This window comes from Engraulis encrasicolus, chromosome 14, assembly GCF_034702125.1.
Source record: "Engraulis encrasicolus isolate BLACKSEA-1 chromosome 14, IST_EnEncr_1.0, whole genome shotgun sequence".
In the NCBI taxonomy this organism is placed as follows: domain Eukaryota; kingdom Metazoa; phylum Chordata; class Actinopteri; order Clupeiformes; family Engraulidae; genus Engraulis; species Engraulis encrasicolus.
In genome coordinates, this window is record NC_085870.1 from 33,351,427 (window position 1) to 33,379,184 (window position 27,758).

The 27,758-nt window shown below is 41.5% G+C and overlaps 2 protein-coding genes across 3 annotated transcripts; one reads left to right on the forward strand and one right to left on the reverse strand.

The window, feature by feature from the left end:
• The first annotated feature begins 3,401 nt into the window (after window positions 1-3,401).
• Window positions 3,402-7,707, forward strand: synprb (synaptoporin b). The gene is made up of 5 exons (XM_063216480.1): window positions 3,402-3,425; window positions 5,065-5,183; window positions 5,916-6,114; window positions 6,536-6,727; window positions 7,393-7,707. The coding sequence occupies exons 1-5, from the start codon at window positions 3,402-3,404 to the stop codon at window positions 7,705-7,707; spliced, it is 849 nt and encodes a 282-aa protein (XP_063072550.1).
• A 14,535-nt stretch (window positions 7,708-22,242) lies between these two features.
• Window positions 22,243-24,709, reverse strand: LOC134462442 (green-sensitive opsin-2-like). 2 transcript variants are annotated; one of them, XM_063215475.1, is made up of 6 exons: window positions 24,340-24,700; window positions 23,989-24,157; window positions 23,217-23,382; window positions 22,750-22,989; window position 22,590; window positions 22,295-22,344 (listed from the first exon to the last, which is right to left on the reverse strand). In XM_063215475.1, exons 1-6 carry the CDS (start codon window positions 24,698-24,700, stop codon window positions 22,295-22,297), a joined length of 987 nt encoding a protein of 328 aa, XP_063071545.1. The 2 variants fall into 2 exon arrangements, with proteins under 2 accessions (XP_063071546.1, XP_063071545.1); XM_063215476.1 differs by lacking the exon at window position 22,590 and having other exon boundaries at window positions 22,243-22,344; window positions 24,340-24,709.
• Between the last annotated feature and the right edge of the window lie 3,049 nt (window positions 24,710-27,758).

A 27,758-nucleotide genomic window follows, 5' to 3' on the forward strand; every position in this document is an offset into this window, starting at 1 on the left:
CTTTGGTCCCAAAACACAAAATGAACAGCCTAAAGTGAGCACTAATCAACTGAATTATTGGAAGTGAAGCCAAATCATCACAAATTTGACTAAGAGTTGTACCATGATTCACCGAGTGGTAACCTGTATCTCTACCTCAAGACCATCCGATTTCTCTTCGAGAGGCAGAGAGAGTCTCGGATTTCACAAGCATGTGCCGACGTTGGCAAGCGCGTCATGGAATTAGCGCCATGATGATTTAATTCCACGAGAGGTCGCCCTGGTACACCCGCTGTCAAAAAAGGTAGATCCACCCACAGACCTATAGATCCACCTTCTTTGCCGCTGTTGAAATCTTGTCGTCCTGATGTGTCCAGCTTGGTTGCGACGCAGTTATCCCCTCCTTTTTAAGACCAAGCAAATCACGTTTTGATCAAATATTTTACTGTGTGGTTGCGACCGAGCCTAATGATTCTCAAAAGTCTTTGCTCAATTGTGACTTCCTGGTGTTACCTGTGCACATGGTCAAATCAGTTTCTCATTGTTTTCGGCATATAGCAAATGCTCTCGTCCACCATGCCATGGCTGTGTAAAATTCTCAGTGATTTCGTACATTATCAATTGCTTTTGTCATATCACTCAAAAAGCTTTGTCACTGAATGCATGAAACTATTTCAATCTTATCTGATCATTGTAATATAAAGCCGAATTTACAACATTTACCATCCAATCTAAACAACATTTCACTTCAGAAAAGATACTCAAGAGTGGACTATTCAATTGACAACATGAGAAATTGATTTGACTAGCTTGTCCATACACTATGACACAATGACTAACCATTCTGCTGGCGCTGATACGTTCATTGACACAAAAAACTTGATTTTGAAAGAAAAAATAAGGGTTTTGAGCAAGAGACTCGGTTTTGCAGGTTATCCACGGTGTTTTGCCATTTGTTAAAGCTGTTTTGAGAATGAATATTATGTTTTGCAAATTGCGAGAGAGATTCGAGAAATGTACAAAACCAATTGAGAAATACTGTAACACAAGAAGTCATGTGATGCGGGGCAGAAATCCCAGTTCATTTCCAGACAGCTGGGTTATATAGCCTATGATTAGGGTTGTCAACCGTCCCTTGAGATACGGAATCGTTCCGTATTACAGATAAAAGTACAGGTTCCATATTGACCTGAAGCGGGACACGGGACGTTCAAATGCAGGAAATTGCATCTAAGAAATACAACATTTTCTGGGGGAGGAGTCACAGATCCCCTGCCACAATGAAGTGTCCTGTATTTTTTCCATTGACAGTTGGCAACCCTACCTACAGTATGATTCAATACTTAAACAGGAAGTTCGTGGGGGAGAGAGATAGGGGATTGTTGGCAAATTACCTGGGCCATATTCGAGACTGCATGGGTCACAATTGACAGGGAGCCCATATGAACAGGTGCATTAGCTGCACAGCAGAACCCATGAATGGTTATAGGTACATTAATTAGACATTTCAACTCAATAATCTGGAAGCTATATGCTTAAATTGGGACATGTATAATTTTGAGGGAATGATAATTATACCGATACCAAAGGTGAGGTATACAGTTCTTTGGTCTCCCATGTACTGTACGTTTCCATCCATCTATTTGTGCATTTGTGCATGTGTGTATGAATCTTTCCATCACAGATTTTTTTTCTGAAATAACGCCTGGATGGCTCCCATTGTCATTTAGACACAGCTCACCTCAGCACGCAGTACACATAACAAAATTTCATTTTTGTCTCACCCATGTCAGGGGGTAGCCCAACTGTTTCTCCATTCCAGGGAGGCAGTATGGTGGACCATGCTCTGAGTACCTCAGTTATGGAGGAGGATAAGGGAGATGGTGATTATTCACCCTCCACCCACCTGGTGGATTGTGGAAGGCACAAGAGAGTGAAATTCAGTGGACTTGGTCATGGTCTGTGTTCCATGTCCACTTTTAGTTAGGCCAATGTTTTACCATATAACACCTGACCCTATAAAGCAGTGTAACTGGCCCATGGGCACTGGAGGAGGTGTGACAGGCAGCAATGCCCAGCAACAGAGCCGTCTATTAAGAGAATTACAGTAGTTGTAGTTTGTTTGTAGCCCACTTAATCTTTGGTTGGTATGTAATGGTTCTGTGTTAGTTTCCAGCGAACAGAAAGTTGCTGTTTAGAAATATTTTAATCTACGTGAATCACAACGCCAACTGACTTCCTGGTCCCACTCCCCGGTTGACACAACTCTCCTATTAGATGGCTCTGCCCAGCAGGTTTTAACATCTACCTGTATGATCCTAATGATATGAAGCAGAGTTGTACGTGTCTATTCCAGTCAGTAGGTGGCACTGTGGTGCAACAGATTAAACAGTCCCTGATGCAGCGCTTTTAGATGTAGTGGCAATGGCACCCACAGTTTCCCATTGCCACCAGTTTGTCATCGAGAACCTTTTCAAACGAAAATCTAAAATATATTACACAGGATAGGCCTACATGTGATAGTACGCATATCTGTAAGTACTTAAAAAAAGAAAGTCTAAATGACTAGTGACTTAGGAATGCAACTAACCACAGTGTCCGGTGAGCAAAAAACGTAACGTTAAGCCCTGACACACACACACACACACACACACACACACACACACACACACACACACACACACACACACACACACACACACACACACACACACACACACACACACACACACACACACACACACACACGCACATGCAAACAGGCACTTTGGAGCAGGGGGGAGGGAGGGGGGACCATCGATGAAAGCTAAAAGGCTCAAAAATGTATATTTTAAAGAAGGAGCAGCAGAATCCATATGTAGCCTAATGTCCTACAGTAGCCCTATCTATGATCATGACCTCATGCATGCTCAAGTCCATGCTCAAGAGACTTGGGGTGCAGGCAGTTGGGTGGGAGGGGGTTGGGTTAGGGGCCGGAGGGAGTTGGGGTGGGGGTGGCACCTATTTCATGTTTTTTTTTTACTTTCAATAATAGTGTAAACCGATGCATTTGTCTCTCCATGAATGAACTGTGGAAACATCAAGTAGTCCAATAGGAGTCTATACTTTTTAAGATTGACACTTCCCATTTTTTTACGTGGTACATAATGTGACGTGAAAAATGGGAGCTTGCCTGTAATTGTCAAGCAGCTGTTATTGGTGGTTTCATCACACAGCCCACTGGTGCCACCCAAAGGATACCAATCCCCTTTAAAATAAGCCTACAGTGGCCCTGCGACCCCATCCCCCCCATGCTTACACACCTCCTATTGGCTTCGCTCTGACAACTAAACTGTTGTTTCTGAAGCTGTGGTCTTACTGCCGAGAGATAGGAGAAGGGTTTCACACAGAGAAAAGCTGGCTTGCTTGGAAAGGTCTTTTCAATGTGTATGGTCATATTTGCACCGGTAAGATGACTTTTTTTTTACATTTTCATACATAATTGCACTGAGTGGTCTCAGTCTTAGGTGTATCAATTGCTGTGTGTAACATGTCTTTGCTTTTCAATGTCTTGGATAAACTGAGGGACAATTCTATGAATAAGGTCATTGGAAAGTTAGAAATACTGAAGAAAAGTTGAATATTTGGGGAAAAAATATGTTTTCCTGATACTCACGGGAGGTTTCGTGAATGCAGATGTTGCTTGTTCACGGTTTTCACTTCAAAAACATTTTCTCTACTTTTAGTGTTTTTTCTTAACACACAGTTTTTAATTAATTGTTGACAATGTTTTGAGGTGTCACTGTTTGTGTATCACTGCGCACACATGCAGCACTCACGCTCACATAAGAAGCAACACTAGTTAGGGAGGAACAGGATCAGCGGTTGCCAGGTGTGTCACAGTGGGGAAAGTGCTCATGGAACAGCAGGAGCGCACAGCAGCCAAATGTTTTGTCTTAATTTATGACATTTTTTAAGTGTTTTTTATTTGATGTTTCATTGACTGCTCATACATCATCTTCTGTCACTGTTTCCTGCAAAGTACAAACTGACACCAAGGTCACATGGTATTGCAGCTTACCGTTCACTCTGAAAAAGATGTGGTAACTTGCAAACGTCAGTCAGTACTTCTGTTTGCACCAAATAAAAGGCACAAGATGTAAAAAATTCAGTGTGCTCCAGCTTTTCCTTCCTAAAAGAAATACCAGCGTTGCACTCCAACAAGGTTAAGCTCAGCACGGGAGTCAGCAGTGTCTCTCTTTATGCTGCTCTCTCTCTCTCTCTCTCTCTCTCTCTCTCTCTCTCTCTCTCTCTCTCTCTCTCTCTCTCTCTCTCTCTCTCTCTCTCTCTCTCTCTTTAATTATTCACATGTTCTCATTGAGATATGGAGACATTGATTAATCCCTAATCAGTCATCAGCTGTAAGCTCCTGACCTATACTCTAACTGTTAGTGTGAGGTGAAACCCCCGAGCGTCTACTGAATAATTTACTGCCCTGCACTGGCTGCCGGTGAACACAGAGGGATGCAGCAAGTGGCAATAGTTTTTTGTTACGACAAAAATGTTTACAGGTTTGAGATTGGCAGTGTAAAGTGGATTGCCATGTGGTGACGATGACATCACTGTCAAACAGTGCACTCGCTCTTTTGTGCTGTGACATTGTGACAGTGCTATACAATAGGTGGGTTAGTATGTGGAAATGGGGAAACATCAATAAGACATTCACTACGTTCACATGATGTTTTTAATTCCGAATTAATAATTCTGAATGAAATAGTTCCGTCGAGTTCACTTTGATCTTTCCTTTAATTCCGAATTAAGGTGTATGACGTTTTCAAAGTGGAATAAAGCTTTATGCCGAGCATAGATTGTATATAACTAACTTCTATTTACTCTCAATGATTCAGAATTAAAGTCAGTTATTCCGAATTAAATGTCTCATGTAAACGTAGCAATTGTGTAACATACTATCATTATGGTGTCATAAGATACCACACATCTCCGGATGAATTTTAATCTTTATCTCAGCAACTTACTTCAAGCACCGTCCACTACGGTGTCACTCTAAATCCCATGACACCAACAGCATCATTCCTCTCATTTCAGGTGTTGGCCACTTTTGCGTTTGCAACATGTGGAGGGTACTCTGGTCATCTGAGGGTCAAGGTGGACTGTGCGGACAAGAGCCAGGCCAACATCACCATCAGCTTTGGCTACCCATTCAGGTGGCACATGCAGTAGATTACATAGAACCTGCTCATGTGCACCACTGTTGGTAGAGACGCTACAGGAATATTGTTTTAACTGGCACAACTGGAACTGGGTTTATGCTGTATGATTATTTCCTTGTCAATTTCAAATTAAAAAAAGCATTGATTTTATTGATATTAACTGAGAATCACAATAAATACACATCATTTTTTGATTTGGAAAGAGTATTTGGATGAGCACTTGCTCATGAATGTGCAAACATTCATTTAAATAGGCTACTTAGCATAATAAATACCACAAATGTAATTCCTTTCGAACTCAGACATGTGGATGTACATTGCACACATTGTTCTCAAATCAGCGTATTCCCCTGTGTATTGTTCTCTTAAGAATGGATCAATATGTGATATTATGCATTATGTTCTGAACACTATAACGGTTGTTCCATACCAAATGAAATCAGTAGATCACAATATTGACCATTTGGGGTGAACTGTGTCATTGATCCAAGCTGTTGTGAATGCCACACTTTATTATTATTATTATTATTAGTAGTAGTAGTAATAGTAGTAGTAGTAGTAGTAGTAATAGTAGTAGTAGTGGTATTATTATTATTGTTATTAATAATATTGTTGTTGTTATTTTCAGAAAAGACAACAGGGCATTCAGACATTGAATGTATTGTGCACCGTCCAGCATTTTCTGTCATACTTATTACTTACCAAAGCAAACGTTGCCTCCCCCAGGTTCGAACAGGTGCATTTCAAGGTGCCACTGTGTGAAGTCAAGAGACACGAGACACTCTTCCTGGAGGGTGACTTCTCCACGCCTGCCCAGTTTTTTGTCACCGTTGCGGTCTTTGCCTTCCTGTACTCCCTCCTGGCCACGGTGATTTACATTTTCTACCAGAAAGAATACAGAGAGAAGAACAGGGGCCCTCTTTTGGTAAGAGCATGACACTAAACTGTCAAGTGAAAGCGCCACATATTGACATGATAGCCGTGACTAGTGTTGGGCCGATACGTTGACACTGTATCATTTTATTACAAATTGATTCTCTTCAGATCATCTGCAAAGAATTTGGCATAGTTATTCATTCTGAAGACTTAGTCATACAGCACTAAATTGCTGGTCAAAAATTCCTAATGAAGTTTTCTGAAATCCCTATTATTTAAACATGTAAAATGCCCCATGTACTGTACACCTCCATATACATCCCTCTTCACCTATTCACGGTGCTCTTGGACACATACACGGAAAATGTTGTGGTGTTGATGAGCTAACACTGCAGTGTTGTTGCTCCTGCTCTTTGAGTGTTGAATTAACACCGCATGGACTTTACTGTACTCTGCTGTACTGTGCGTAGGACTTTCTGGTGACGGTCATTTTCGCCTCGATGTGGCTGCTGAGCTCGTGTGCTTGGGCCAAAGCTCTGTCGGGTGTGAAGGAGACCATGGACAGCGCCCAGATCTTGTTCCTCATGGCCGCATGCAGAGACCCCGTCAACGACTGCGAAGCTCTGGAGAAACCAGTCTGGACTCGTCTCCACACATCTGTGGTGGGTGTACTAATGACTCTGTGTTGTCTACAGTAGTTTCTTTTTTTTTCATTCCAATCTGGGCCCGCAACTGACACGACAAAGCAATCCATTGGTCATTAATTATTTTGTGAAGGTTTAAAAGGTAATTGAATAATCTTGAAGTTGAAGCAGTGGTGCATCAGGCCCCTGGGTAAAACAGTGATAGGGCCCCCCATACAGCCTGTCTGCCCCTGAGTTGCAGTTTCCACTGAGGTTTAAAACCACGAGGGTAAAGTTGACTGTGAACAGTTGATTAACCTATTGACGCCTGCAAAAAAGGGAGTTGAATGCCTGAGCCCTTTTTAAGAAAAGCTGCCCTCAGCCTATAAAAACCTAAATATCTCAGCTTCTGAAGCTCATAAAATATGCACTAAGTTGCATTTAAACACTAAGACCCTCATCTTTCAGTAGAATGTGTCCATTCATCTCAAACAAACAGAGATTTTTAATAAAGTTATCTCAAATCTAATGAGCCTGTATGTTGCGTAATGCAGCTCCAGGTGTCAGGGCCAATGTTGTGCAACACAACATCAGACATCAATGGGTTAATATTCAGTAAAATCTTAACAGAATTTTGTTAAAAGTCCGTAATGCCTCGGGGGTCAGTGTAAAAAAAAATAAGAAACAAAAATCCTCTTTACCAGATTTTTGGATTCCTAAACGTCTCGCTGTGGGCCGGCAACGTCTGGTTTGCGTATAAGGAGACCGGCTTGCACAAGACCAGCCAGCGGGCCAACAGGACGCTATCGGAGAAGCAGAGCAGCTTCAGCCAACGGCAGTACAGCCAGCAGAGCAGCTTCGACCAATCAGGTGCCACGCTTGGCCAACAGCTCTACCGCCAGGTGAGCTTCGACCACTCCGGAGGAGGTATCAGCCTCCCCCACGCCAGCCTGGGTCAGGCATCATCTCTCTTTAACACATCCTCCAGAGGCCCACTCATACTCATCAATGACATGTAACGCCAAGCAGAAATGGAGGTGACAGGAAGTGAGTATTGTGTGTCAGTGAGTGAGTGGATGCAAGTCATTCTGTATCCTGTCGTCCAGGGATGTCAAACTCAAATGGACTGAGGGCACAAAATCAAAATCTGGAACGAAGTGGGGGGACAAACCTAATATTTCTTTTTCAGAAATTGACTAGAATTGACTAATACTCATAGTTACATTTCACGGGAGCGTGTCTATGTTTCCACAGCCCATTGGTCCCACAGCCCATTGGTCCCACGTCACTAAGATTTTTAACATTATTTTTAGGCCTATTGGTTCTCTTAGTTTACTTGGAAATGTGGGAACATTGAGTTGTAGAGCATAGTTCTTATATTTGAATAATTTCTTAAAACTGTACAACACTGGAATAAGCTGGGACCATTTGGGCTGTGGGACCAATGGGCCGTGGGACCAATGGGCTGTGGGAACATAGAGCTGACCCCCATTTCACACACACTCTTTCCTATCAAATACGGCAGTTCAAATGTATCCGCACATGTTGTGTTGCATATGAGTGTGAGCTGTTTCATTGGTCTGGGCCCACTCATATTACTGTGACACACCAAAATTCATCAACTGAAGTCAACACTATATATCAATGGTGTATATTGGCCAACTGTAATGCACCTTTGAAATGATCTTGCGGGCCAAATAAAATTACTCCATGGGCCAGATTTGGCCCCAGTGCCTGAGTTTGACACCCCTGTTCTAGTCCTTTACCTCCTGCCTCCGTCCTCATGATTACGAGGCATTGATGACCGAAGTTTTAATCAGTATCTAGCGTATCATGAATCAGAGTTTACTCTCTCATTTGCGGTCAGGATGTTGAATGTGGTATAAACACCACAAAACTGCTCTGCGTTGTTTGATAGCGAGGAACTATTATTGTTTTCTCCATGGAAGAGGAATGACAGGAGGAAACACAGAGGCCGGAGGAAAAGACGTAAGGAACAAGAATGGCTAGCTGTCAGCGAGTGAGTGTCAGTAGCCTAAGTCAGTCAGGTAGTCGGTGGTTGAATTACGACCACTTGTCCAAGTGAGTGCACTGTTAAGGGTAGGCCTAAGTGCACTAAGTCATGGGGCACCTAAGTCATGCCCTCTACTTCCTGGTTCATGGGGCAGTAAGTTGCAAAAAATTGAATGGAAGTGAAGGAGGCGAGACGTGATGGATTTGTGGTGCATAGGTGGAGGTCCAAGGCTTGGATTGTTGTCGAAAAACCACTCATTTCAAGCCCAGTAATTATTTTTTTTACTCCCTCTGCCCCATGAACCAAAAAGTAGAGGGTGTGACTTAGGTGCCCCATAAAGTTCCTTTACTTTGGTTTAACTAAGCTATGTAAAAACACTTGAATAAGTTGTGTTGTACAATTTGAGCTACAGATTTTGTTACGTGCTGTCTTGACTGCTTCATCATTGGTCTTTTTTAGGCACCACTCTAAACGCCTTGGAAGTCTCATGGTACAGTATGTCCATGGAACAGGAAAATTACATAAATGGCTCCTATTGCACTAATAGTGTCAGTTAACGCAATGTATAGGACAGTAAAGCCACCCATGCGATGTTATTCCCAATTTGGTTGTGAGCAGAATTTGTAATAGAGTGAGTGAGTGACTGATCGAGCGATAAAATGAGTGAGTGAAAGTATTGAGTACCTGCGCGGTGGCCAGTAAATTTGTAAGGCTATTACTGTACTGTTTTATTTTTAAAAAATGACTGTTTTGAAAGTATTCCAAGTACTATTTAACTGTGCCATATGTATAGTGATTTACTACAGCATCATAAGTGAATATGTTTAAGCTATGTGTATACTACATATACATTAACCTGACTTATGCCATCTGGTTGCGCATCACCAAACTGCACACAAGGGCATTCCAATTTCCTCACGCAACCATATCACTATCAGCCAATCAGGATCGCCGGGTGGGACTGTCCATAGACTGCTCTTCCTCCACTTGTCGTTCATGTGTCATGGGTCGAGTTCAATGTAAGTGGCACATTAGTAAAGATGAGGAAAGGTTGTTAATTCAGTCACATGCAAGGGTTTTTTTAATAAACAGCTTCATTTGAAAATGTTTCGGTTGTGGGGAATCCCCAGATGGTAATAAAGATGGAAGTGAAACATACCAGTTGGCAAGAGTCAGGTTACATGTACAGGCTACAGTACATGTATGTGTATTGTATGCTTTATTACAAAAATTATAATATAATATAATATTTTGCTGTATAATTTGATGGATGTTTGCTATCACCATTTATTTCTTTATATGGTATTAAATGCTCATAAGCTAATAAAAATGCCTTTTGATATACACTGTAAGAATTAACTGTGTACGTTCAGCTGCTGTATATTGAAATAAACTCTTTGCGCAGAGTCTCTGTTAGAACATTGCTTTCACCACAATTGTAATGAGCAATGTCAAAGCAATGTTGCTATAATGTAAGTCGAGTATTGTCAGCAAAGAGAGAGTAGCGCCTGCCTGTAGGCCCATGTGCACAAAGACGCTATACTTTGGCCCGTGATGTAGTCTACTTTTTTATGGTGGGTATACTGTATATGTGAGATTTTTAGAAGTGGGTATACTGTATATATTTGTGCTATTCAAAACAATGGATCAATCAATTTTAAGTGGGTATACTGAAATCCCTGAAATTTAGAAGTGGGTATACTCCATATACCCGCGTTCTACGTAGACTACACCACTGACTTTGGCAACATCTTTCAAACTTTTTATGGTCTAGTGGTGACCTGTGAAATAAGAACATATGTAGTATATTTTAAAGGTTTTAAAATTCTCCACCAAAGATGTGCATGCTCAGGAAGTGTAAGAATACACATAGCCTGGCTAGGAAAGAGCATGTCTAGCTTGTGTTCTTGAAATACCTCTAAATTGATCAGTTGCCTTTTTCCAGGGAATGTGCAACTTACACACACAGTAGTAGCCTATGTAAGCTCAGCTATACCTCCCTTCGGGTTGGATAAGGTACCCCTCAAATGAGTCTGAATCAGTCTGCACTGAAGCTGTCACACACATGCACACACACACATGCACGTGCTTGCACACACACGCACGCACGCACGCACACACACACACACACACACACACACACACACACACAATTAAATATTACAATTAAAAATACAATTATATATATATATATATATATATATATATATATATATATATCTCCCGCTCGCTTCCTGTCACCGCCTCAAATAAAGGCAGAAAAAGCCCCTAAAAAAATATATATATATATACATATATACATATATATATATATATATAAATATATATTTATTTTTATTTATTTTTTTTTTTTTTGGGGGGGGGGGCTTTTTATGCCTTTATTTGAGGTGGTGACAGGAAGCGAGCGGGAGAGAGACAAGGGGGAAGATCGGGAATTGATCTTGGGTCGGAGTAAAACCTCCCTTGCAAATAACAGTCAATGCCCTAACCTTTTAAGCCACGGTGGAGGCCTAAAAAGATTTTTTAACATGTGGCAATAGATTAACATTCCTATTTCACACCATTACAACCATGGCCTCTAAATCCATGGCAGCACCTCTCTCATCTCCATTGCAAATTGCTGGGTATGCTGTGGCACTCTCACATAATCTCTCTCTCTCTCTCTCTCTCTCTCTCTCTCTCTCTCTCTCTCTCTCTCTCTCTCTCTCTCTCTCCCAACCTAATAATTCCATTTCGAGGAGGAGTGAGAGGGACAATTACCGTCTTTAGCCTGTCACAAGGCCTTTTTCTGGTGCCCTAGTCAGATAGGCGGAGCTGGTACGACAGACCCACCACGGCGCATCTAACTGCTTGCAGGTGCCTGTGTTAGCGCTGGTGCGATGCAAATTGCAGTGGAGTTGTCTCAGAGTGCTAACAGCTTCTTGTATTAGTCGTGCTGATGAGGCCACCAATAGGAAATTAAAGGTTATGTTGAATAGATGGATGCAGCTGTTTGCGAGGAAAGAAATGCCATGGAGAGAGGAGAAAGTCTGTGGAGAAAGGAGAAAGAGAGGAGGAGAGAAAGAGAGGAAAGGAGAGGAGAAAGTCTGTTTTGCATGTGAGACGTTAAGGGCTAGCTGTAGAGCACATTTTCAGTGTTTATCTTTATTCTTTGTCTGCTGACACAAAAGTCAAAAGGGGATCTCACACCATGCCAACCGTTTTTGACACTTTTACTGTAACACACTTTTAAAACGTATGTGCTTGTCTCACACCACATCTTTTGAATGATATTAATACTTGTGTGTATAGGGATTGTGTGTATTGGCTTGCAAAAAGTATCAAGGTCGACAATTATGCCTCTTTTCCATTGACATTTTTCTGGTAGGCCTGCAGCTCGACACAGCATGACTCGGCTGCCACTTTTTGGTTTTCGAATAGGCACTACACAGCTCAATCGTAAAGCAAATAGTGGCAGCCGAGTTGCACTGTGTCTACCAGAAAACCGGCAGTGGAAAAGAGGCATTAGTGACTGCTTGGTTTCACTTACGTTGGGAAATCTGAGTGTTAGGGTTTAGAAATAATAATAATAATAATAATAATAATAATAATAATAATAATAATAATAATAATAATAATAATAATAATAATAGTAATAATAGTAATAATAATAATAAAACATACATACATACATACATACATACATACATACATACTGTACATACACACATAAATACACACATACACACATACATACATACATACATACATACATACATACATACATACATACATACATACATACATACATACATACATACATGCATACATGCATACATACATACATACATACATACATACATACATGCATATTACATTTTCACTGCATCACATCTCTGAAAATCCTGCGATGCTGATTGGTTCTGCTGCATTTTGGTTTGGGAGCAGGGTGAATCTGAAGGTCCTCCAGACTCTCATGTGAGAGCAGAAATACATGACCGTTTGGCGAGAGTTATTGTCTAACATGTTGCTATGAAAGAAAATTCTTTGATTGAAGCCTGTGTGTGTGCGTGCATACGTACGTAGTTGTGTGTGCTTACGCGTGTGTGTGTGTGTGGTTATGTGTGTGAGTGGGTTATGGGGTGGATGGGAGGGATACAGGAGGATGGAGTTGGTCTTTCTGTCAACTGCCTGAATGTACAGATCCTTGAGTTGTTTCTATGGGATGCCAATGACCTTGCTTGCCTGCTTGCCAATCCTGTTCAGTTTGGACAATTGTAATAGCCAGCATAATGCATTTCTAATATCTTTCTGTCTTTCTTTAAAGGGACACTGTGCAGGAAATGGTCAAAAAAGGTACTGCAACTATGCTGCTCATTGAAACTGGGCTGCCTATTGCCAAATTTGATCATAACATGAAAGTTTACTAAGTAATAAACAAATATTTTCTAGTATGGTCCAAGTACAGTCATTTTTGCAACTAAAAAAAGGCTATTTTTGAAAATTCAAAATGGCGGACCATGGAGAAGATCCCCCTTTTCATGTATGAAAAGTGCAATTTTTCCAGTCATAATGAATACTTAGAATTTGATGCTGGTGGTATGCTGGATCTCACACAGTGTCCCTTTAAAGTCCCAAAGAGAGCCTGCTTCTGCTTCTACACCACTATGTGCAGGATTAGATAGCCTGTGTTGTTACCGGAAAACACTACAATCCTAAGAAGAACCCACCACAAATTTGATCCAACTAGGACAGAGTTAGCTGATAGATGAAGACAAGTAAGGTGTACTGGTTATTCAGTTGCTTGTGATGGAAAGAAATAAGTGTTTCCTTTTTGTACTTTTATTTTTAGCCCGTTAAAACACAACATTATATTGTACATTTATTGTTACCAGATTGGCAATGACAGAGTCATAGTGCATTACTAAAGGCCCTGTGTTATGTCATAGTAGAGTAGTACTATGGTAATTAACCTTTTAACGATTATTACAGCATGCCTCAGATGGTACGGCGTGCATTATGGGGCCCCATGACCATGAACTAATCCTCATGGTTATCTGGGCATTCCCACTAAATCACACAATTATAAGTTGATCTAACTTAACTCAGTTCAAGCAACATGACTTGGATTCAATTGAGTCAACAAATATGTTTAATATACAGCAAATTCATAGTTTTGTTTTTGAAATTGTAGGTAGTGAAGGGAATAAGCGATGGGCTTGTGCTATGATTGGTTAATGACCCTGTTTCCTAGCTCAAAAAAGAAAATCGGTTGTTGCTGCTCACTGGTTTATTCAACACAACAACATTTCGACCTCACACGTTCTTCCTCAGGTGTACCTAGCCTATACACCTGACCTGACGATGATCATATGAGGTGGAAATGTGTGAATAAATAGGTGAGCATCAACAGTGTGCAGATTTTCCTTCTTCTTCTACGCATCTCTCTTTGATCCTGCACCTGTTTTACTGGATGTACTCGCACCCCCTCCACCTAGTCAAAAAGCCATATTTCATAATGAAGAATGAATGAAAGAATGAATGAATGAATGAATGAATGAAAGAATGAATGAATGAATGAATGAAAACCTTCATTGCCCTGAAGGGAATTCGTCTTGTGTTTTAGCAGCCATAAAATACACTTGGACATAGGCCTACAGATAATTACAACAGCACACAAAGACCAGCCTAAAACATACAGTATACAAAAAACACAAACAATAGCCATAGAATATTAAAATAAAAAGCGCTGGCAGTAATATAATATCAAGTCAGTTGAGAATGAATATTATTAAAGGGACACTGAGTGAGATTTTTAGTTGTTTATTTCCAGAATTCATGCTGCCCATTCACTAATGTTACCTTTTTCATGAATACTTACAACCACCATCAAATTCTAAGTATTCATTATGACTGGAAAAATTGCACTTTTCATACATGAAAAGGGGGATCTTCTCCATGGTCCGCCATTTTGAATTTCCAAAAATGGCCATTTTTAGCTGCAAAAATGCCTGTACTTGGACCATACTAGAAAATATTTATTTATTACTTAGTAAACTTTCACGTAAAGATCAAATTTGGCAATAGGCAGCCCAGTTTCAATGAGCAGCATAGTTGCAGTACCTTTTTTGACCATTTCCTGCACAGTGTCCCTTTAAGGCACCTTGTACATTGCTTTGTAATTATGCATAATTGTATGTACCTCAAGCATTCAAGACAGGTGAGTTTCTCACCGGTGAATTTAATTTGGAAAGTTGGTTGACGACATTACATTATGCAGGGTCTATGTTATAATATTACTGTTTACAGTAACGTGTGTATTCTGATTGAGAGGGGTCACACAACAGTGCTTCCTCATGTATACCACTAGGTGGCATGCTTTAACAACCTAACCTTATACAAACTGAGTCTGAAGTCGATACAGTGTCACAGACCAGGGGCTGATAACATTTCCAACATACGGCCCACATGAATATTTTACAAATGTTTGTGAGCCACCGCTGACAACCTCTGAGCTCACCTTTGCTGGTGCAATGACATGTGGATATTTGCTATGGAAGCAGACAAGTCCCAACGGTCTGGTATTGAATTGTTGCCAGATCCATAACAGGATCAAGTCAAGTCAGGTCATGTTAAGTCAAATCAAGTGTACTTTATTGTCAACAGGGTAAGCACAGAAGTTTGACGTGTTTGACCAGTCTCCAATGTGCAGTGAAACTACACATAAGACATTGACAATAATTACACACCCCCCCCCCCCCCCCCCCACACACACACACACACAAACACACACACACTCTGCAGTAAAACTAACATTCTGATTCAAGAATTTACATTCTTTCTCTGACACATTCACTCAACACTCAACACATACGCACGTACATACACACAAAGAAACGTAGTAACACATTAATCAAAGACCATATTTGAAATGTCAGGCTAAATATCTACTTAAATCATATGAGTCGATAAAATACATGTACAAAAACAAATTAGGCTATATATATTATGAACATATTTAGCAACACACTTCAACTATTGTCTAGTGTGTTGATGGACATTTTTACATTATTAAGCCATTTTTTTGACAGAGGTGAGCCTCCTTCTTCATTCATTTCCATTTCTCTGGTCCTACAGATAATGGCCGCTACAGATTGCCGTGAAAAGGGGGGCGGGGTCAACTCTAGTCTTATTTTCTACCTCTATGCTTTATTTTATTTTATTTTGAGTTTATTTCACAGGGACAATGCAGTGCACATTATTACAAACATGGCAAGGCAAGGCCATGACACAGCTTGTAGATGTGATTACATAAAAGGTTTATAGCTAGGTAGCTAATTTGCAACCTCAGTTCCTGGTCAGGCATATTATTCTAATAAAATACGCAGATCACCTAAAATATGACAAAATACACAGTATACAAATATACAATTACAATTATATGCTGTCTTAAAACACAATTCCTATAACGTTAAAACCTTGTGCTGGAGGAGAGAAAAACAATATGATGCATGTGACCTGTATGTGCTGTGTGTGCATGTATGTGTGTTATCTATTTTGTATTATGATGGTTACATATTTGGTTTTCCTTCAGCCAGTGTTTCAGCTGTCTGGTAAACGCTTGGTGCTTAAATACTTGTGTTAGTGCCATCTTGTGGATCTGCACTGCCGCTCCCTGCCAGTGCAGCCAGTATACCCTCAGCACCACAGACCAATACTAACCTAGACTGGCAATGGGCCTCGAAATTTTCGGATTTCTCAGCAGTCAGACCAAAGCAGACCGACATCTTGGTGAAGACTCCCGTAACCACACACTTTAACGTAATGATGTCATCAGTCCATAAGCAAAGGCTTCCTGTATGTGAAATGAACTTCTAAAAGTGTTGAAAATAATGTGATGCTTCGTTTGCTGTATGTGTCGTGTATCTATATTAATATAGAACACAACATCGTATAATACAACACAATACAACACAGCATAATGTTGTATAATGCCATTACACGCGAAGACGAGGGTCTGTTATATCTTTCTGTCTGGGCTCGTGATTTTGCTAGCTTACCATCAGCATCTTCTGGGAAGCTTGCACAGTCAGCTTTACTGAACGTACGGGTTATATACACACCTTTATACACAGTTGTAAATAACTCAGAGTAAATTATACCAAATAAGTTGCATACACACAAGCATGACCGATTCAGTATCACAAAATATCCTCAAACCGTAAGCTGCATTGCTGCAACGAATAGAGTCTCGGTAGGGTTGCCAGATGAGATGATGATCGTGTGCCCTTTTCTACCCGAAGACCGCCTTCCTAAATGGCCCGATTTGGCGGGAAACCGTTTGATCTCGCAAGACCGCTCAACTTCTGGGTCTCTAATAAAACGTTTGGTGGTAGTGAGGGTGATTCCTTTCCTGGAGTGACAATATAGATGTTACGATTTGTCAAAATCTTACAGAAAATTATTGAAACCCACTTTGATAATGTTGTAGTCACAGTTTGAAATCGTATGCATTCCTATGGCTCACAGCTCTGATAGTCTTCACTAGGAGGAGCTATGTCTGTGGGAGGAGCCGCTGGGGCGGGAAAAACGCAAAGATGGCTGCGCCCAGTCAATCCGAAATTCTGCTAGTGCCTTGAACCGGCCATTGCCAGTCTAGGTTAGTATAGGTCTGTGCTCAGCACCCTCTGCTGGCCTGTACCCTCAATTCCCCCAAGATGGTGCTCCCCCCTATTTCATGAGTGTTATGACGTCTGGTGACGTGTGGAAAGAAACTGTTTCCCAGTCTGCTTGTGCGGCACTGCGTGTGCCCTCTTTTCATAGTAAGATGTATGACGTTCATTATGTCTTGGAGTTATATAAAATCTTAATGTTTCTTTTGTTTCAGACATGTAAAAGATAAAAGGTTAAAGATAATTGCCTGTTACCATTCTTGCCATCCTTTACCCATGCCTTTTAACAATTTTTCAACAAATCACAATTTATTTTAATGAGGGCCATTGCCATGTAGCCAGGCCGCGTCCTTCAGCGTTGCTACCAGTCAGGTCAAGGCAATGTCAACTGCAAGTACTTTCTGAGCTCCACAGAACTCGGGAACGCCACCCACTTTGTCGGGAAGCAATCAACTTTGAGCAGCTACAGCATCCTGGGTAGAGGCGTGTTTAAAGGCCAACTTCCGATAAAACACAGTTTTACTCACTCCTTTCGAAGATCGGACGGTCACCCCAAGTTAAACTCACTTGCAAGGCTCTCATAGCGGTGCGTCAACTGTCCTGGCTGTGTTTCCCGGTGTTTCCCAATTGACATAATTAATGCAGAGAAACTAGCGAATCACGAAAGCCTTTCTGTGTTTCGTCACGTCGAAAGAAGGCGTTGCCCACAAAGGTTTATATCGACCCATTTATCAAAAAACATGTCGAGTAATTTTTTTCTGCTTGTTTTCAAAACAAGCAACGTCTGGTGGCCCGAAACCTAGCTTAGCTTAGCTATCAGCTGGTTGCTACTCTCAGGTACACACACAGCACAAAGCCTCATACATACAGCAAGCTCACTCTGGTTACTCCGTGCATGCAGCTCGCCTAGGGGTCGCTGTCAAAAGAGCACAGCCCTGAATGGAGCCTGCACGCCTCCGTTGGTGCCCCTATAGTGCAGTACCACCCAGGGAAGTGGCGACTCTGTTTCCCATTACATTCTCTCCAAGAACAGGAGGACTGAGCCAATCAGAGACGCGTTTCCACGAGAGCAGGAGGAGTGAGCCAATCAGAGACGCATTTTCACGAGAAACACGGAACACCCTCTCGTTTCTCCACAAGCCACCTTGCTAGCTTGCAAAAACGTCTTGAAACAAAGCAACCAGAACGTTTTTTTAAACAGGACCAACGCGTAACACATTCAATAACAATGGGGAACACAGCAATATTAATGAAATGACGTTGAGAGGCCATCTTTAAAGCAGTGTTGGGGTTTACCACTGACGTATGTATATATTGGGGTTTACTGTAAGCAGAGACGTTCTATTGGGACAAGACATTTTTTTGGTTTAAACTTCGGCACAGCCTTTTCTGGCCTTGACCTGTAGCAACCAAGGAAGGTGGGTCAACCATTCTGTTTGAGTAACGTTATTTGTTATGCTCTAGGTCAAATCAAGTCTCAAAGGATTTAAACGTCGATGATAATCAGGCTAATTGCCATGGCTTTCCATGCTTTCCATTCCTATGGCTTTCCATTTCTGACTGGACATGTCCTCATTATATTGTGTGTATTGGTTTGGGGGGCCCTTTCAAAGAATGTTATCCCTGCCCCAGCCAAAGCTGTCAGCAGCCATGATTGCAGCGTACAGTTTTGAATGACTGACCATACAGTCTGTTTACTGGACCCACAAACACAGTGGGATAAAAGCTGACGAAAATTCTACATGTCATTCTAATGTCTGAATGGGCAGTCAGACAAGAATGAATCAGAAGCACAGATGTGTGTGTGTGTGTGTGTGTGTGTGTGTGTGTGTGTGTGTGTGTGTGTGTGTGTGTGTGTGTGTGTGTGTGTGTGTGTGTTTGTGTGTGTGTGTGTGTGTGTGTTTGTGTGTTTGACGTGTGTGTGTGTGTGTGTGTGTGTGTGTGTGTATCTGAGACGTGTCGTGTGTGTGTGTGTGTGTGTGTGTGTGTGTGTGTGTGTGTGTGTGTGTGTGTGTGTGTGTGTGTGTGTGTGTGTGTGTGTGTGTGTGTGTGTGTGTGTGTGTGTGTGTTTGACGTTTCGTGTGTTTGACGTGTGTGTGTGTGTGTGTATCTGAGACGTGTCGTGTGTGTGTGTGTGTGTGTGTGTGTGTGTGTGTGTGTGTGTGTGTGTGTGTGTGTGTGTGTGTGTGTGTGTGTGTGTGTGTGTGTGTGTGTGTGTGTGTGTGTGTGTGTGTGTATGAGAGAGAGAGAACTAACGGAGCAGCAGTAACGCTTGAGGATATTGTGACAAACCAACAGATTTCGCCTTTAGTGATTCTGAACGAAAACAACACGACATGCCAGTTGCAAATTAAGAACATCAGAACATCTCTTTTAACCCTTATAAGGTGTTCAAGTCTTCAAGTTTTTGGCTTGAATAAAATAGTATCAGTTATTATTCTTTTGCACTGAGATTCACCGGCTTTGGCTCATTTTCAGTGAGGAACATGAATCTGAAAAAAATGAGTGAGTATCACTTTGGGGGGGCTTATACATCAATATTTTATAAACTCTCTGTTACAGCAGTGATCACATGTTAAGTAGGTAGACAAAGCAGGTGGTGAAGTATGTGGAAAAAGGAGTGCAGAAAAAGAGTGGTTCAATACGAGAGCTTGGATTGAGTTTACTCTCTTTCTTCACTGTCTCCTTATCTTTCTCTCTCTGTATCTCCCACTCTCAAAAGCATAAATAAACAGAAATTCACAGGCAGTTTGTTTGAGGGGAACATGAGGGTGAATATGAACTATTTTTTTTTTCCTTTTTTCATTATTTTTCTAGACAAAGCACGTGAGTGAGAACCTGTTGTCATGATGTGGGTGGTGGTATTAAATACAGCGCATGTAATGTCGGCCACAAATATACACGAGACAATGAGCTCGCACCAGTTTGATCTACTAACACACCACATGTGAGGTGTGGGGGGACAGGTGGGGAGGAGGAGCTGAAGTGGGGAACCGTGCAAACTTGTGTAGGGGTTTGAGACTACTAGGCACCTAAACACACGTGAGTGAGTTGTGAGTGCGCCAGTTCATGGGCGCGTGGCCTCGGAGGCGGTAGGCAGCCAAGCATCAACGGGGATAAGCAGCTGCAGGATTTGGGTAATTAAACCGGGCTCTCCCCCCCCATTCTCCTCCATGACTGAGGTACCCTGAGCATGGTACCGTCCTGCCGCACTGCTCCCTTTTGGGCGCCATTGGGGGCTGCTCCTTTGCACAGGTGAGGCATACATTCAATTTTGTTGTGTGCAGTGTAAAGTGAACACTTGAGTGCTGTGGAGTGCTGTGTCACAATGACAATGGGTGTTGGAGTTTCCCAGTGGGGTTTTCATTTCACTTTCACTATAATAATACGTGAAACTCTATTGTGATTGGACCTCTGTGCAGCTTTTGGACCCACCGCACGCGTCATTCGTGTCACATTGCGTACCCACAATACAGTGCCTGGGAGAAGTTGTTTCTCATAGAGAATAGGAGCAATAGGCCCTGCCGTGGCCAACCGTGCGGCTGACCTGGGTTCGATTCCCGGCCTGGGTCTTTTGCCGACCCCTCCCAGTCTCTCTCCCAATTCGCTTCCTGTCCACCTCTCACACTGTCCTATCAAATAAAGTCGAAAAAGACCAAAGAGAGAGAGAATAGGTGCAATCAACTTTGTTGCCGTCGATCGACATAGACGAAGCACGTGAGTGAGAACTTGTTGTCACGATGTGGGTGGTATTAAAAGTCACCCACAAATATGTACAGTACGAGACAATGAGCTCGCATCTACTAGCACACCACGTGTGAGGTGTGGGGGGAGAGGTGGGGAGGAGGAGCTGAAGTGGGGAGCAGTGCAAACTTGTGAAGGGGTTTGAGACATGGCACACACCTACACACACACGTGAGTGAGTTGTTGGCCAACCAGTTCATCGGTGTGTGACCTCGGAGGCAGAATGCAAACCCTTGCAGACGAGCATCAACAGGGATCAGCAAATGTAGGAGTTGCAAGGTCCATCTGCAGTCGCATTCATCCTGCAATAGTTTGGCACCATGTGACACGTCACCTCATCGGCGCAACATGACTGAAATTTGGTAAGTTGGACAGGAAATCTAACCAGCATGCAAGATTTTCCGCCAGAATGCATTGCTGTCTACATGTGCATGTAGCCGTTGTGGTATCTCGATTGTGCCTTATACTGTATATAGGGTATTGCGAAGCAAGCTTCACATCCTGATGGATCATTACCGCAACAGCAGAGAAGGGTGGAGACTGGAGACACAGGCCACTGACAGTAGATAAATAGGGGATTGCATACCTTAACATAGCATGGAGGCAGTTTCATGAAGTTATCCAACATAATAAACCAACACCCATCACTTGTCAGATCAAAGCATTTATTACTTTTTCTGATTTATTCATAGCACTTTTTTGTTCTTTTTCACATTTTGCTTTTTGTTTTTTTTTTGTTTTTTTAAAATTGCATTTGACTAATACACATTATTTTAGTTTACAAAATATATACAGAAAGAAATGTGGCAAACCCATCTTTGTCATAAAACACGTAAACCATAGTCAGGAGCAGAGGAATGTATGAATGTGAAAATAAAATGCCAATCGAATGTCATTTTCTGAGTTGGCAAAATAATTTCAAAAGCAAAGAAACAATACATATTGCTGTTGTTTAACATGATATCTCAGATTGATTTCCTAGATTGATATTTTCCAATCTTGGAGGACATTTTTATGGAGGCCTTTTCAAATTACTGCACAACCTTGCCAACTTGGTGTGAAGAAAAAGTCCATGTAGATTTCAGAGGAAAGCAATTGGAAATCGTAAACTGTAATTGTGAAAAGCAGACTGTAAGTGAATATGTTTATGCAGGACCCACTGAGGACACTTCTGTTTTGCTCTGTGAGACTGAAGTCTCATCCTCTGGGGTAATGCCATAGACTGTCTGCATCATGCACCCACGGAACTAAAGGAGAGAGGGATAAAACAGAAACAGAAAGGAGGAAGAAAGAGAAGAGGAAGGGGTTATTTGCAGAAAAGGAGCTTCAGTTCTAACTTATCCCTATATCCTGTGCACACACACACACACACACACACACACACACACACACACACACACACACACACACACACACACACACACACACACACACACACACACACACACACACACACACACACACACACACACACACACACACACACACACACACTGTATACTATATATTGTTGCTAATGTTAGTGTCAATATTAGTTGCATATCCTGTATGAATTGTGCTATACAAATACATTAATTGTTATTAATAATATTAATAATGTTATTATTAATACTATGGTTATATCTTATAATCAAAATGAGTCTTAGGCCAACCTGTTTGTTCAGTCCAATGTAGATGACAGGGTTGAACACAGCTGAGGTCTTGGAGAAAAAGGCAGGGACCGCCATTTGCACTGCAGAGAAAGCAGCTCCTCTATTGAAGAAAATCCAGGCAGCCATAGAAGCATAGGGGGTCCATGCAACGATGAAGCCCAGCACCATCAGGACGCACATGCGTGTCACCTCCTTCTCGGCCTTCTGGGTGGAGGCTGAGTCCTGCTGCTGAGCTGCGGCCTAAAATAAGATTAACACTGGGGTGAGTACCGTGTGAGATTCGGAGGAGAAAAAGCCTGATTCTTAAAACAAAGGGAACTGTAATCATGGATCTGAAAAATATTTCATACTTTCATTTGTGTTGCTCAAAATGTTGCCTATGTTTGCATCAATCGCATGAATCAGAACATGCAGTAAATATTTCATGTGTAGACAATTCTAGAGGCAAAACAAAATAAAAGTCATACCGCTTTCACAGTGAGGACAAGGCATCCATAGGTGAAGAAAATGGTGCAGACTGGGACACAGAAGTGGAAGGTGAACATGTAGATGACATAGTTCTCATTGTCATACACAGGGTTCAGGGTGTAGTAGTCAGGTCCACAGGAGGTCTGCAGTCCCTCTGGCATGTATCTGTTGGAAGGATGCAAATGAATATTGACAGGGTTGAACATTAAATACAAATGAGAGAAATGTAAACATATGGATTGTATTAGACACATAGACCTATTGTTGAGCTGATTGTTATCCAATATAATTTTAGCCTTTGTCTCATTCCTCTTAAATTTAGAGCATTCAATATACAGTATAGTCAGTAGGCCCTATAGTTCAGTTTTATAATCTGGAAATAGTTGAAAAATGTAAATACTTCATTCTCTAATTAATTCATTGTTGATACAAAACATTGATTAAGAAGGCTTATGTTTTCATCTGGCTGACTCACTGAGGAACACAGTGAATGGCCAGCTGATCCTGTAAGTACAGTAGGCCTACATTGAGTTAATCCTAAATGTCAATGTAACCGTCGCCTCACTGCGTTGTATTGAAGTACACCTCACCGTGCGGTGCTGAGGCGCAACACACTGAGGTACTTGTCCATAAATGCTTGCCCTTGGGGAGCCAACAACTAGGTTCGAGCTCAGACATAATCCTTCCCCGTCCCTCTTTCCCCCTTCATTTCCTGTCTCCAGCTTTACTGCACTGTCCCGATATAAACAAGCAAAAACAAGCACACCTCACCTGGACCAGCCAAACAGTGGGGGAGCTGCACAGCTGAAAGCCATGACCCATGTGAAAAGCACTCCAACTGTGGCCGCAGGAGTGCCAAACTTGATGTTGCCCATGGGCTTGCAGACCACCATGTACCTCTCCACAGCCAGCACGACTAGAGACCACAGAGCAACCTGACCTGTAGAGAAGGAGACACAGAAGGACCTGTTATCAATGGATTTGAACTTCACCGTGATTAGTAGTTGTCCACGGATATGGCAGAATGTCAACCAATGTAGTTGAATATTTAGTTGGGTTTAAACAAATGTCTTCAATAAAAAAGATCAAATCAATATGCTATTCGTATAGGCCGGATCTCACCTCCCAGAGTAGCAGAGAAGCCCTCGATGGCACAGCCCAATGGTCCAAAGATGAAGTAGCCACAAAGAGCTGTGACGAAAGTGACAGTAAATCCAAATAAGCACATGATGGTTCCAGCCACAGCCAAGTTGACCAGGATGAAGTTGAGTGGTTGCCTCAGTTTCTTGTGCATGGCTGTGACGGCCAGCGTCAGGACGTTGATGGGCAGACCTGCACAGATCAGGAAAAACATGTACAGTGCCTGCAACCTATAGATCCACACATTTGCTAGGTAGTACTGGGGGTACTCATAAGGACTCCTGACCAACCCAGTCTTGTTAGACATGGGGATGTAAAAGTTCTCTCCCTCTGTGCCGTTCATCTTGAGGCTGCGGTCTCAAACAGGAACAGCAGAACTGTGGAGCTTCACCCTGTGCGCAGTGGCTGAATGCTCTGTCTGTGAAGGGGTACGGTGCCTTTGGTTATATATACTCTTGAGCTGCGGTGCCAGAGCAGAGGGGGCATTGGCGAGGGTGCTGATCATCTTTTGGATTTGGGTGGGAAGTGCCAGGGGTTAATCAGTCTTCTGAGGGATTATCCAGCGGGACTTACATTTGATGATCGACTTGATATGAAGACTACATGAAGTCAGACAGTGTTTAACAGTGTAGTGTAAAAAAACAATGACTGCGTAAAAATAATGTTGGCTGGCAGTTGTGTGATTGTATAAAGAGTTATTTTCTGCAGACCACCTGAATAGCTCTAATAACATTGTCAGGGCTCTGTGAACTCAGTGACACAGGTAAAGAACTTGAGAAGAACCTGATTAAAGTCTGACAAATATTTATCCTAATATCATTGTGTAAGTTTCATCACTAAGTGGAAAATGTATGCATAAAATATGAATAGCAATAGGGAACTACACCCAAAGTCTGGAGGTTCAAACTTGTACCTTCCCCATTTCAGAAACATTTGATCCTGTGTTTCATGTAATGTTGACATTGTCCAATATCTAAAAACTTCCCAGTCACACATCATTTAGTATGAAGGAAAAAGCACTTTCCCTCAACTCAAAATTGCCCTTTCCACCAACAATTCATGATAACTGGTAACTGTTTTGAATAGCAAATTGCAAATTGTGATTATACATTTATACAGTCTGGCCTACTTTGTTTGTTGATTACACTTTGGTCGCTATCACACTATGCCTCAGAGAAGACTGAGCAATTGTTTCAGGAATTTGTTTGGAAGGTTGGAACATGACTACCTTGCTTGTGATTATTATATGTATGTGTAATTGCATGTGCATGTATATGTAGACAGCCCTTTACTAGTAGCATTTTGCTAACCAGCCAGTTTGTGAACTTTTAAGAATGTCATCACAACAATGTGTGGGCCCAATCACACAGTAGTTAACAAGGCCATAGGACAAATGGCTTATGTGATTTTAAACAAAGCGGCAAGTTAATGTCAAAGGTTAAGCCCCCAGTTAGCCTACTCCTTGCCCCTGGGCTTTAGATGGATTGTTGAGAGGAAGGATAAGACAGAGGACAGCATCAACAGGTACATGGGGGCGAGATGAACACATCCAATGCAGACTGGCATGCTGTCCATGGAACGAATACATCCACGCTGTACGACATAGCAACCCAATTCATAACAGTGCATGTCCTCAGCTGGCATAAATACAACAAATGTAATACAATACTTTCATTTACAAAAATATAAATAGAACAAAACAAAAAAAATCTAAAAAGTTCCAACAATTATTTACAATACCCATTCTTTTGTCTTGTAGAGACAGATTTCCAGATTGGCCAACATGAGTAAAGTAGTTGTACGTAAATATTGTGCATGCATATTACGCCAGGCTCAGACTACACGACTCCCGATTTTGTGTCCGATTTTGACGTTTGATGTTTGACGTTTCAACATTGTCACGTCTTCTTTAGAGTCAATATTGACTTTTTTTCTGTCAAACTATACTTTTGACATCTCTGTTTATTAATCAGAGTGACTGAAAACAAGAGTGAAATGAAGAATATTGCTAACAAAAGAAATATCAGATTGGAAGATTCAACTGATGAATTCAATCACAATGTTTACATGACTGTGAATGAGTGAGTGGCTAAACATGTGAAATAGGTGGCAAACCAGAAAAAACTCTGTGTTTGTTTTTGTTTACATCTACCTGAGGTTTCTTTCTAAAAATGCCCGTTTTAAAATCAGTTTTAATGTACATGAAAAACCCAAATGTTTTTTTCTACAACAAGCCTTCAAAGTGAATAATCAGCCTCATCAACTCACTGCTGTAAAGACGATTTAGAAGTGGCAAGCTCTTGACTACCATGCCTGCCAGAACTAACGCTAACTAACTAACTAACTTCTAGATTAAAAGGAGACTTTGGTGTCATTGTGCACAGTTGTGTTTAGAGTCATTTTCGGAGAAACCGGAAGTCTCTAATGGAAAGCTCATTCTTCAATTAAACCACTGCACCCCCTACATGAAAGGATTAAATTGGCCAGACAATTAAATTGTCCTAAGTCAATTGCCTAACTCCCCTAATTAAGTAACTTCATTTTACACGTAAAGTAATCCTACGCGTCTGTTTGTGCCCAATCAGGTAAAAGTAAGACAAAGGTTCAGAGGGCAGCTGTTTTAACGAATGCTATTGTTATTTTATGGTGTTGAATGAATGAATGAATGAATGAATGAATGAATGAATGAATGAATGAATGAATGAATTGAACGAATTTAGTAAGTCTATTAGATGTTAGCTCTGGTCAGTGCATGCATGCAGACTGGGAGTGTAATTGCAGTGCAAGAACACACACATGGCCAAGACAATGCTGGACTGAAAGCCCATCAGCTTTGTTAATTAACTCTTCATTGGTTTTCCCTCTTTGTTGTGCATCAAACAAGCCAAGAGAGGCTGTGGGTTTTCAATGGATTTGTTACGGCCAAGTGAATACAATTCGAAACACCCTATTTGTTCTAAATATAAATTCACTATTACATTACATTACATTACATTGCATTTGGCAGACGCTTTATAACCAAAGCGACTTTCAAAAGAGGACATAATCAAGCCAACATCACAAGCAAATACAAAGTGCACAGGAAATATACAGAACAACAAGTGCAGTTGCAAAGAGGGGTTAGGTTTTTTTTTAAAGAGTAAATAAAGAGTAAATAACGAGTAAACACACACACACACACACACACACACACACACACACACACACACACACACACAAACTAAACTAGACATCATGTCAAGAGGTTGCCCTGGGGCTGGGGCTAGGCCAGCTCAAGCATTAGTCTGTAGATACTCTCGAAAGAGGAAGGTCTTTATTTGTTTCTTGAAGGCTGTAAGAGATGTGCTTAGTCTTGCTGCCTCTGGGAGACCGCTCCACCACTTGATACTAAACTTGTATTT

Coding starts and splice junctions, on each gene's coding strand:
- synprb (XM_063216480.1), top strand. CDS start 3,402: ATGTGTATGGTCATATTTGCACCG. Junction 3,426..5,064: donor GTATGGTCATATTTGCACCG/GTAAGATGACTT, acceptor CTCTCATTTCAG/GTGTTGGCCACTTTTGCGTT. Junction 6,115..6,535: donor AGAACAGGGGCCCTCTTTTG/GTAAGAGCATGA, acceptor TACTGTGCGTAG/GACTTTCTGGTGACGGTCAT.
- LOC134462442 (XM_063215476.1), bottom strand. CDS start 24,700: ATGAACGGCACAGAGGGAGAGAACTTTTACATCCCCATGTCTAACAAG. Junction 24,158..24,339: donor CTTCTCTGCTACTCTGGGAG/GTGAGATCCGGC, acceptor CCTTCTCTACAG/GTCAGGTTGCTCTGTGGTCT. Junction 22,990..23,216: donor TTGTCCTCACTGTGAAAGCG/GTATGACTTTTA, acceptor ATCTTATTTTAG/GCCGCAGCTCAGCAGCAGGA.